The 12,446-nt window shown below is 36.2% G+C and overlaps 2 protein-coding genes and 1 long non-coding RNA gene across 3 annotated transcripts in view; 1 reads left to right on the plus strand and 2 right to left on the minus strand.

Moving 5' to 3' along the window:
- The window catches only part of LOC117317950 (DNA polymerase subunit gamma-2, mitochondrial-like), a 21,095-nt gene extending 18,969 nt beyond the window's left edge, over positions 1–2,126 (minus strand). Inside the window, exon 1 of the mRNA XM_033873270.1 lies at positions 1,911–2,126. Within this exon, the coding sequence (XP_033729161.1) occupies positions 1,911–2,126 (216 nt within the window). The remainder of the gene's footprint in view (positions 1–1,910) is intronic.
- LOC117324315 (40S ribosomal protein SA-like) lies at positions 1,995–8,690 on the plus strand. The gene is made up of 6 exons (XM_033880103.1): positions 1,995–2,089; positions 4,168–4,333; positions 6,905–7,110; positions 7,435–7,593; positions 7,860–7,988; positions 8,258–8,690. Exons 2-6 carry the CDS (start codon positions 4,201–4,203, stop codon positions 8,582–8,584), a joined length of 954 nt encoding a protein of 317 aa, XP_033735994.1. The 5' UTR covers positions 1,995–2,089; positions 4,168–4,200; the 3' UTR covers positions 8,585–8,690.
- LOC117324322 lies at positions 8,576–10,053 on the minus strand. Its single transcript, XR_004531960.1, has 2 exons — positions 9,955–10,053; positions 8,576–9,920 (listed from the first exon to the last, which is right to left on the minus strand). It is a non-coding gene; the product is annotated as an uncharacterized LOC117324322 (long non-coding RNA).
- Positions 10,054–12,446: the final 2,393 nt, after the last annotated feature.

Here is a 12,446-nt window from a genome sequence, read left to right on the forward strand (position 1 = left end):
CAGGATACTACTGATCAAAATCAGCCCCTGAAGCTGTTATATTCCCCCCACTAGTATTAATTGATCCTGGTAGACGTATCTACCAAAGTCAAGAACCAATATCTACAATACAAATCTCTTTCCAAATGCCATGTAGGTATGTAAAAAACATTATTAAATAACACAAACAAGATTCAAGACTTTACAATATCTATTCTTATGTCATCAAACTCATAAATCAATACTGTAGCCATACTCAAAGTATTGTTCATTAAGGTGTATCAGTACACTTATGTAGAGTAAAATTTGAGAAATAACCAATCGGTTTGTAATCAATGATGAACCCCTCCACAAATGTTTTGATGTGGTATATTTGTTCAGGGATAGTTGCAGAAACATTGAAAACAGATATTTCAACTATTTGAGTTACATAAAATGATCTAGTTCATAATTGGTAAATAATCAGAATCAGAGAGCTTATCTAAAATATGTTTTTGGTGAAACATTTACAATAACATCATGGTATTAGTGTTTATCTATGTCATGCCAGGCTTGTTTTTGTTCAAATGATCAAAATAGTGCTGTCAAATGACATTTAAATTCATGTGAAACCATATAAACTAATTTGAGCTGTTTCACATGTTTTTTACAAAACAAAAAAATCTGCACGACATAGATAATCACTAATACAAAGATATTATTGTAACTGATAAGCTATCATAATTCTTAAGTTTTTCATTACACACCAAGAAGGCGTGTAAGTTAACCAGACATAGGTGCATGTGGGGCTAACCCGTGATGACTTATATCAGGGGCCTGTTCATTTATGAGGACAAACAGATAATCAAAAAATCTTCAATAACAAATACTAGAATACTAAAACAATATATTTTTGCCTCTGATTGTACGTTATCTAGTGAGTGTCTAGCTAGATTAGCCGAACATGCGAGCTTGTCCCTCATTAAAACTATTTATATTGTAAAAAAGAATGTTAGTATTTAACTTAGAATGTATAGTTTTCGTATTTATTTTAGAACTCAAAGTTTACGATGTTATTAAACGTTCTAATTACTGAACTAAAACTGTAACTGAATGAATAATCGTAGCTGATGAAATAGTAAGTTTTTATTTGTATTTTATTCCGGGTTGCAATATGTTATATATCAATTAACAGGGACATGTCAAGTTGTTGTGGGCGGTGCTACGGGATTACTTTGTCAGATCACAGGTAGATATAAAATGGCCTGGACAATGAAGTGATCATCGAAGGCTGGATTCAGTAACAAAATACAATAATATACACTCGTCCGATCAAAGTGAAATTTTGCATGGTGTTAGATAAATATATAATCTGTATGTTACAGAAAAAATAATAAAGAAATATAAATTAACGACTTCCTGGGCGTGTAAAAACCTCCCTGAACACTCATGTGCCGACCGCAGCCGTAATACAGGGCAACTTCATCGTAACTTCGTAAGATTTAATGGTAAAAATTAGTATTACGCACTCGTCTGATCGAAGTGAAATTTTGCATGATGTTAGATAAAGGTATAATCTGTATGTTACAGAAAAAAATATCAAACAATCTTCATTAACGGCTTCCTGGGCGTGTAAAATACGCCCTGGACACTCAAATGGATGCTATAATGCACATTCAGTGGTGCATTTCCGTATTATAAAATCATGAAATTTTGCATGGTGTTTGATAATGATGTCATTAATATGTTACAGAAAAAATAATCAAAAAATCTTCAATAACAAATTCCTGGGCGTGCAAAATGTCCCTGGACACTCCCTGGTCACTCATTAGGTACACTTTATAGCTGTATAACGTCCTCTCCCACAAATCAATATTGAGAACAACTAAATGTACATTCCTAACTTATAAATGAATATGCCCAATAACAATATATGTGTTACGTTTTGTAACCTGTAATGCCTGTATCCTCAGAAGCACGTTGTTACTACTGATCAAACTTACCGCTGCTTTACCAAAACGAAAGTAGACAACTGCTTCCGGTTGATCCGTGCGGCGGAAGGTGTAAACCCCGAATACAGCACGTTGTGCTTCCTTTTCACATCGACTCCATTTGGCGTCAAACGCATAACGTAAGGCTCCTGTTGTTTTACTGTTTTTTAGTTCCATTTGGGCAATTTATGGTGATATTTTCAAAATTACAACTTTCTCAATTAAACTTTACTTGTACCAACCATACCAACATCTTATAGCGTAAATATTTTCGAGTTTCAAAGGATTTAATTTATACTTTTCGGGATGACTGATTCTGTATAAGTCTTAAAAAAACCGTTTCTCTGTATTTTTGTCCTTATAAAAGTAGTGACGGCAGCTAAGCTATGTCTTTATGATACTGACCAACCTCATTAGTGTGAAGGAAAAATGCCAGAGAGGAGGGAAAAGGAAAAAAAATATCTAACGTTATGTATTTTAGGATAAAAAATTGGATAAAATATTTGGCTCTACTCTGTTTTGTTAGGTAGCGTGACGGTAGATGGCCGATTTAAATGACTGTAGTGGGACAGGAGACGATGTCTGGTGGTAGTGTAGTTTTTGGAAAAAATGAGGTTTTTCTAGTAGGGTTTTTTTTAATGGTGTATTTGAAAGGAGAGCTGGTGACTGTCTGGAATACGTAGATGATAATGTACAAACTCATTTTACCCACTTTTGAAACGCACATATGAATGACATTTACCTTTACGTGTACTCATATTCTCTCAGAACAACATTGAAGTAATGAACCATTAAGTTACTAAAGCTGCCTTGCATCGGACTAATTAGGCACATTACATACATTTGTACACAGTCCTACAATCTACACTAGCAGAATGCCGGTTTTTGTCGATTATGTAAAAAATAACAAAAATGCCATGCAAGTTATCCCATCCTATTATGCCCAGTTTCTCAATAATTATCTTAGGATCGGTTAGTTTGATGGAGCTATACAGAACCACAAGAAGTCACTAACAAGCTGAAATAAGATTAACTGCTGTACTCTTTCGGTAAATCCAGCTACAGTCCAAAGACTGGAAGCTCTAACCTGCCTCATTTAAACCATGTGAACATATTTTATAGTTGCCAGATCTAGAGACCTATTGCATTTTGTTCGTCATCCGTCGGTTTTCAACTTCTCGAAAACCCCTGGACAAAATTTCAGAAAAAAATTGCTGATACCAACATGGTCAAAGGTCAACCAAAATTGTGAATTGTATTGACTAAATTTTTAAAATGTTCCGTCATCTGAAGACCAGATAAGTAGAACAAATATTCTTCATAGATGGACAGGTCACCTCTAAAAATGTTTGGTGTAGGGCCATATAGACTGTAATATGAAAACGTGGAATTCGCAGACACCATTTAGTGTTGCCAAGATTTTGGTCCAAACACTAAAATCAGGTGCAACATAACACTTACCTTGCATATATATGGATAAATGATAAATTAATTAAATTTACTTACCCGAAAACACCCATTTTGTCCCAGATCGTTTTCTATCCCGTCTATAATAGACCCTCGCTTTGCGCTGGTTAAAACTCCACACTGTTGACTCGCCATTTTGTTTGTGACGGTGAAACTAACCACCCAGATCGGAACGCAATGGACTGAAAAGACCAAATATCATTGATTGTTTTTTTCTTCTTGCATAGTTTAAATAAAAAAAAAACAAAGCTTATTATTTCCTCAAACCAGTGATATTTAAGGGGCTGATTGGTGGGGCCAGAAAGGACAAATTGACTAAATTATTTCAGAACTTATGTGACCTAATGGCCAAAATGTTTGCAAAAAATTGGGAGCCAATATTTGGTGCAAAAATTTGGAATCGATATACAGCCAGTTTATACTGATCATAACGTTTAAGACTTCAAATTTCCAATGACCTACCAGTTACTTCACCTGATCCTTTAACTCATTGTGGAAGCCGACAAAAAATTCTAGCTGTAGATATGGCCAGTTTTATTCACCAAAAAACAAACAATTCGCTCAAAAGGTTTTAAAATCTGTACATACAAATTATTCTAGAAGCATATGTTAAGTACCTTTGCAGAGAAAATCTCCTGCTTAACATATCACTACAAGGGAGGCCTATTTCTTAAATTTATTGCTTTTTATAAAGCTTGATTTCTATGAAAGACCAAAATAAATAAAGATAGTGATACAATTTATTTCACAGGTTGATCACCGTAACTCCTAGATCAACGCCACGATGTCCGGAGGCTTAGATGTGCTTACCCTGAAAGAGGAAGATGTTACAAAATTTTTGGCTTGTAGCACCCACCTTGGGGCTAACAATACTGACTTCCAAATGGAGCAGTATGTCTTCAAACGCAAAGCTGATGGTTGGTATAGATTCATGCAAGAGTTGGTTTCTCAATTGACATTGATCACCCTGTGAATTTGTTATTGCCATAGATAAAAATATTGTGTTTTAAACAAAGTGCATTCTTGTGTACGGCTGGCCTAGAACAAGTGGGTCATATCAGGAAGGGATGAATGCAACATTAACTTTGACAAATCTTTTCTATGTGAAATAGCCTTGGTGTTATTTTCATTTGAAAAAAGGATCTGACAGTGTCTATGTAATAAATATTTGAGAAAAACATCTTGTTAACGTCAGGATGCCTTTGGCACCTGCCGTTATAGTCGTGGGAAAATGTTGTTAGTGACACTTTTGTTTCCGGCTAACAATTCCTCTTTTCTGTCATACAAATGATATACATCCGCAGCCTAATATGGTAGTTCCTATTTTGATAGCAATTATTGACACGATTTAACTGATGTAAACTGTGTTTACTGCAATTATTTAAAATGAAATAGGAATGTTTACGGATTACGTAGTTCTGTCTCTATCCTGCCTTGAAAACGAAAGTAAAAAATCAGTTTGATCATCGTGGAAATTTACATGCATTCACAGAGAAACTATCCACATGTCTTGGACTCGTATGTTCATCCTAAGTTCATATGCAGGAACATTTCATATAAGCCTAAAACCAACCCTATTAACGTAGTCAAATGTACCCAAGCATTCCACGAGAAAACTTCAGCTGTCACATGACTCATCACTAGTCGGCCAAAATGGCGGTTATGTCTAATGTAACTAAACCAACGACCGTTTGCAGTTTCATATTCATTTGTATGTCGCTAGAATGCACAAGAAATATCACCAGAAATTGAAGGCAAGTTGTAACAAACTACATTGCCGTTTTTCATGAGGATTTTATTAAATAATGTTATTATTTGTTTATTTGAAAAGAATCTAATGATTATGATCGTGACTGATGTACAGTACTGGCGTCGATGTCAAAACTAGATATGTCGCGTCGGACAACGCGACCGCAATTTTCTATCAGAGTTGAAATATGTTACTAGGGGTCATGAAATAGATGTTTGCTAGGCTAATTAACATCTTATAGTATAAATAAAATTAAGAAAACTTAGGCTGTGTACATCTTGGATTTTATCTTTGGTTGTACAACATGTTCTGTTAATAGACCGATTTGTCGTTCATTTGATTTTTTTCAAAGTTTACAAGCAGCTTAACTGATTCAGGAGTATATCAATAATCTTCCACAAGCATTAAAGAAATAGGAAATGAACTATACTCAGCTATTGGAAAGTTGTCAGCAGATAAATATGTTATACATGTTTTCTTGAATATATATAGAATAGGAATAACCAGATTAAGACATTTCATCTGATACAAATGTAACTGTCTGCCTATAAAATCCTATTTGAAATTTCTTATTATATGACCTCAGACCCTGACGTTTCTCAGGGCCTTTGGCCCTTTGATTTAAACATAAAAATGATAAAATATTCACCTTGTCAATCACTAATCCACATAATTCCTCAATCTTGAGACATATTTTTATCTCAAGTTAAGTGGTGTTTCGTTTGTTTGTGGAAGAGCTTGTATTTCAGCATTGTTGGAAAAAGAGAAAAAAATAGAGCACTGTTTTTATTGATAATTTGTTTGGGTCTTTCATGTTTAATCAGCAATTGTTATAAAACTTCACTCTTTGACTATTAAACCTGAATTGATTCTGAGCAACACCATAAATATGCAATATTTTCTTGGCGCTAAGTCATGATATTGTCTTAGTCTTGTTTATGTGAGAAAGGTTTTACAAGAAAGATTTCTTGCTATTTTGCAACGCATTCTTGTGTACGGCTGGCCTAGAACAAGTGGGTCATATCAGGAAGGGATGAATGCAACATTAACTTTGACAAATCTTTTCTATGTGATATAGCCTGCCCTTGTTGGTGTTATTTTCATTTGAAAGAAGGATCTGACAGTGTCTTTGTAATAAATATTTGAGAAAAATATTTTTGTTTAAACATAAAAATGATAGAATATTCACCTTGTCAATCTCTATTTCACACATCATTCTGCAATCTTGAGACCTATATTTTCTTCGTTTGTGTTGGAGCTTGTATTTCAACATTGTTGGCAAAAGAAAAGAAAAATAGAGCACTGTTTTTATTGATCTTTGCTCCACTAGCTTTATTTTTCATTAGGATTCTGGTGATAATTGTGTTTAATCAGCAATTGTTATAAAACTTCACTCTTTGACTATTAAACCTAAATTGATTCTGAGCAACACCATAATTATACAATATATTCTTGGCGCTTAGTCATAATACTATCTTAGTCTTGTTTATATGGGAAAGGTTTTAAAAGAAAGATTTCTTTCTATTTGGAACGCATTCTTGTGTACGGCTGGCCTAGAACAAGTGGGTCATATCAGGAAGGGATGAATGCAACATTGAAATGACAAATCTTAAGTAGTGATGGCTTCATTGCTGTTACTGGCAAGACTTGTTGGACAGATTTACTTTTCGATTAGATACATTAGAATGGATAAAATGTGATGTGGATGATATTCAAATGGGCATTACTTTTTTGCCAGGTGTCCACATCATCAATTTGAGGAAGACCTGGGAGAAGCTCCTCCTGGCAGCCCGTGCCATCGCTGCTATCGAGAACCCAGCAGATGTGTGTGTGATTTCTGCCAGGCCCTATGGTCAAAGGGCTGTCCTCAAGTTTGCATCTGCCACTGGTGCTACTCCAATTGCTGGCAGATTCACACCGGGAACTTTCACCAATCAGATCCAGGTAAAACTACATTCAGCAATTGTATATTTAGTTTGTAATTGTTTTTAAAGCCATAAACAATTTTTATTAGACCTTTGTAAATGATAACGGGTTACTTGACCTAGAGGAAATTATGCTTACAATAGCTACGATAATAGTGTACAGAATAATCACGAAATCCCTGTGAAAAATTAAAGTTAACCACAAGGTTGCTTTGTCTTGAATGAAAAATTGGTTAAGTTAAACTTTTTTTTAAATGGTTGAAACATGTAGAAATCTCTCGCACGGTGATGGACTTCTGGTACTTTGTGCATGATATATATAAATTACATGTTTGTTTGTAAGGCTGCCTTCCGTGAGCCCCGTCTCTTGGTAGTGACTGATCCCCGTACTGATCACCAGCCAGTAACTGAGGCGTCCTACGTCAACATCCCTGTCATTGCCCTTTGTAACACCGACTCGCCTCTGCGACATGTGGACATTGCTATCCCATGTAACAACAAGGTAATGATGATCACTGCCAGATCACAACTGAGTACAGGAGTCCTTGAATACAGGATTTAAAAGATAGTAGAACCTGTTTACATCAAATAAAACTGGCAACAATGTTAACATTTAACCAACCTAAGTTCAATTGCTTGTTTGTAAGTTAGTTGATTACATTTACGAGGTACATAATAATAGCACTGAAGATTTTTTTTATTGATTTTTTTGGCTCTTGAACAGCACACGTAGATATATTTTACAAAACTTGTGTGTGTTGATTGTAGGGACCTCAGTCTATTGGTCTAATGTGGTGGCTGTTGGCCCGCGAAGTTCTGAGGCTACGAGGCACCATCAGCCGTGAACACCCATGGGAGGTCATGGTTGACTTGTATTTCTACAGGGATCCAGAGGAGGTAGGCATTCCATTAGATTAGTACAAATTACCATGCTGAGCTTTTGGTGTAATTCATCGGCCATCAAAATTTGCTCAAGATATCATCTTGCTGATAATGTCTCTACTACCTTAAATCAATAGTTGTCTCCCTTGCTCTTTTAACATTTTTGGCTAAATAAAGCAGATCAACTTGCTATTGCAGGCCTTCTTCAAAGTTGTATTACGTGTTTCTTAGTAACCCCAGGTCAATGTGTCTTGTTTGTAGTAGGATTTTTGATGTTTTTGTAGGCTGACAAGGAAGAGCAGGCTGTAGAGAAAGCTCCAGCTGCCAAGGATGAACAGGAACAATGGATTGAGAGCCAGGTGCCAATGCCTACCCAACCAGAGAGCATCAATGACTGGGCTGCTGAGGCTATCCCCGTGACTACCCCTGCTGCTGCCCCAGGCTTCGGCACCACTGATGACTGGTCCGCTTCTGCTACCCAGGACTGGTCCGCAGCAGCTCCAGGTGGCCCAACCACTTCCACTGCAGCTGGTGTTGTTACTCAAGCCCCAACTCCTGCCGCTACTACCATGGATGAGTGGGGAGGCACTGCTGCTGACAACTGGGGATAGGCATGTGTCCTAAGAGTACACTGGTCAGTTTTTCTACGGACACTGACTTCGTGAATATTCTCTTGACAGAACTCGGAACACAAAATAAATTTGTGACAAACTTTCATATTTTGGTACGTTTTATTTTGTTCTACATCTGAATAGCATTTCGGATGTTAAAGGTAATAAATACCTGTGTAGACGTTGCTGAAACCAGACAAGAGAAAGCATATATTAAAACCTAGCTAACACTGTAAACTGTACAATGAAGAGATCCAGAAAGATTTACAAATGTAAGTTGCCACTATTGCCAGATGAGATTTCATACTTCTTTATATAATCCTTTAAAACTTGACATGATAGTTAACTTAAAATGGTTTGGCTACCAGAAGAATACAAGAGTCTGGTGACTTAGAGGCTTGGTAGCATGCATCTCAACATTCATCATTTTCCTGCCTGCCCTTTTCTTCTGTTTGAGGTGAGGTTTTTTTTTATTTAAAAAAAAAAAGTTTTTGGCGAATTTTAATGCTAGATTAGATATTTGTCAAGGTCAGCGATGTTCCTGGAACCTACCAGTCAAATATTTTTAGTTTAGGCTTTTTGGTTAATCAATAGATGCTGGTGTTTTAACAAGTTTGACTCTGGTAATGTATATGGATGAAAGTAATGACTTTTCACAAACTTGCCTAGCCTCATCCTAGGAACCCAACAACAAAATATCTTGATGACTTTTTAGTTATAAAACAAGTTGTTTCTGTGTTTAAACTTTTACCTATGTGACATTGAATATAAACCAAGGTCACTTCTTTTCAAAAGACCCCTTATACATGTATATTTCTTGGTATGGCATGGTGTTGGATACTCCTTGATATGCCTGGTATTTTCATGATTTGCAAGTAGAAGCTCAAAACCCTTCTGGAATAGATATATTGTTCATATAGATTTTATAGATCTTTGGTCTCCACATATTTCTCTTGCTCTGCAATCGGATGTTGAGAACCAACCCTTTAATCATATATACTGATTGTGATGGATTTTCCCTGTCCCATTTCCTCCACAATTATCTAAATGTGTGATGCTGTTGTTTGTCTTGAAACAACAGATCCTTGCTTTTCTATTTGGTGATATTTAATGTGAGCATCATCCAATACATGTACTAAACATCAGACCGAACTATTATAGAACCTTGACCAAATGGGGTTTTCTGCATTGTTTGATGTAACATGCCAGAAGTCTCAACATATGATCAAAGTATGGAGTTCAGTTGTTGATACAGACTGTCATATGACCTTTCCGTAAGGTAGCTCACTACTGCCATATGACCTTTCCGTAAGGTAGCTCACTACTGCCATATGACCTTTCCGTAAGGTAGCTCACTACTGCCATATGACCTTTCCGTAAGGTCGCACACTGCAGTAGAACAGCCTGGCCATGGGTGTTTTTTTTATAAAGCAAATAACTCCTGTATTATGATATACAAACAAAAAATGGAGGGAAAATGTATATTACATACTGTAATTGGTATATCCATTATGAAGTAGTATATATATACAGGCTTCACAAAAAAAAAAATATATTGTTCCGTATTTTCTGAATGTGTGGTTACACGGAATTAGTTGCATATAAGCATTGATATAGGGTAAGATAGCAGAAAAACTTGATGATGAACATAAGTCAAAACCAGATTAATTCTGTCTCTGGGATAGAGATATTTAATTTCAAAGAGGTCTCCCACAAAAAAAGGGGGGGAAAAACAGAATATTACTTATTTTGCAGAATTGAGCATTTCTACCGTACACTGCTACCCAAGACATTTAATCTTCTGTTTAATGACCGTCATGAGCGATAAAACTGGTGTGGAGTTTGACTGGTAAAGGGACACCCGGATACAAGTTATGTACTGGGGAAAAAACTTGCTATTAAGCATTTGAGGCTTTCGACTACTTTTAAATTAGCAAAGTATCAAATGCTCTACTGTATAATTATGACGATGGCTGAAGCGAGGACGTTCAACCGCTCAAAAGATAACTCCTTTACAGGAAAAGACAGTTTACGTGATAATTTTGCATGCAGACAGGATGGCTGCTATTGGATTTATAAGGCCCACTGAAAAGATAGTATTACATATATTACTTAGCTACTGTTGGCTTATTTAAAAGTAGTCAAATGTATCCAATGATAACGAATCATCAGGAGGCTATGAGTACGTATCATTAAGGGGTTGTAATCGAACATCTCGTGATTGTAGAGCTAAAGAAACATGGTGAGACCAAAGATCGATCAAATGGGTGCTATAATATTAACGATTCATGTTTATTGCATTTTTTGCCAGTGAAATATAGAAATTTATCAAAATAATAAAACTTAATTTTCACTGCAGCGATGAGCTGTGAAAATATAAGATTTTCATTTATGACCAATCGGAGCGAACCTTTGTATTCACCTCATTGAAACTTGCCGATTTTTCCAATCGGGCGAAGATAGGGCGAACTTGATTCTGGCTTGCCGTTTGCCGGTTTTGAGCTTTGTGCCGGCACGCACGTTCAAGCAAACGGCTCAGTTGCAATATGGCCGACATCGACCAAAACATATCTATTTTGCATATTTATTTATGAATAAACATTTTAAAAGCATTGTAAACATCAAACGCTGCAGAACATTCAAAATCAACCTATTTTGCAATATATATGACTGAAATAGTCTCAAAGACTCGAAACAAGTTGAAATTCTTTAATTTCTCACTTAATTTGAACACTTCGCCATCTTGTTGCCGGTGTGCCGATGCTTCCAAACCGGCAGGAATTTACGCCGATCGGCACGTGTCGAAATTGCGCGCGCATATTCGGGACACAAGTAATTTTGCCGCCTTGCCGCTGGCACACCGGCACGTCGGAATCAAGTTCGCCCATAGATAAATTGGTTATTTTGCTGTATTTCTGAAATTTTCAGAATACTCTTTGACAAAATACTCACTTGACGTTGGCTATTCATGCACAGATTCTCCTATAACAGAAAACGCTTAAATTGCGTTGATCAGCTCTTTCAAAATGGCACCGTTAAGTTGACGTGGAGTAACGGCACAAAGAGATGACGTCATGAGTTATGTTACTAGTTCCTGCAATTTTTGACACTCAATTTTTCGATGTTTTTAATTTTGTTTTTCAGTATATAAAAAGAAAATTTAATGGTTTCTATTTGAATACAGCATATTTCATTTCACTCGTATGACAAAATATTTCGATATTTTTCACTCGTGAAAATATGATATTCTGTCATACTTGTGAAATATAGGCCTATGTTATATTAAACGGGAAACCATTCAATATCCTCTATATATTATCAATGAGTGTCAGACTTCACACCGCTGAGAGAAATACATGTATATAATTTGAATTTAGATTACGAGTTTAACTTGACGCTGGACATCCCAACCACTTGACGGACGAAGTGTTGAGGATGTCCAGTTCGAATCTCGGTCTACCTCTATTTTCCTCTGGTGCAAACGGAACAAATTTTGGTTTATTAGGGTATTCTGCACAGCGTGAACAAACCGACACAGGCCATGTATGTCCACGCGAATTTAATAAATCCACTTGGAGGAAAATGATATGCACGAAAGAGAATTAATTAAAAACAAATATTTGAGTTAGATTTTCCTAGTGCTGTGTAGATATAGATGGTACGTTAAGTTTACCTTACAGTCCGCGATCGGGTAATCATTGCTGTGTATTACACGACTTACGGAATGCGCATGTAGACCCATTGTTCAATTATCGATCTGCGATTGGTAGATACCGAGTATTGATCCTATCAGACCTACGGGTGACAGAATATTCCGCCTGCTTCTATATTGGCTACACATTTTTTGTGTGACCATTTAGAA

The sequence above is a fragment of the Pecten maximus genome, chromosome 1 (genome assembly GCF_902652985.1).
Source record: "Pecten maximus chromosome 1, xPecMax1.1, whole genome shotgun sequence".
Classification (NCBI taxonomy): Eukaryota; Metazoa; Mollusca; class Bivalvia; order Pectinida; family Pectinidae; genus Pecten; species Pecten maximus.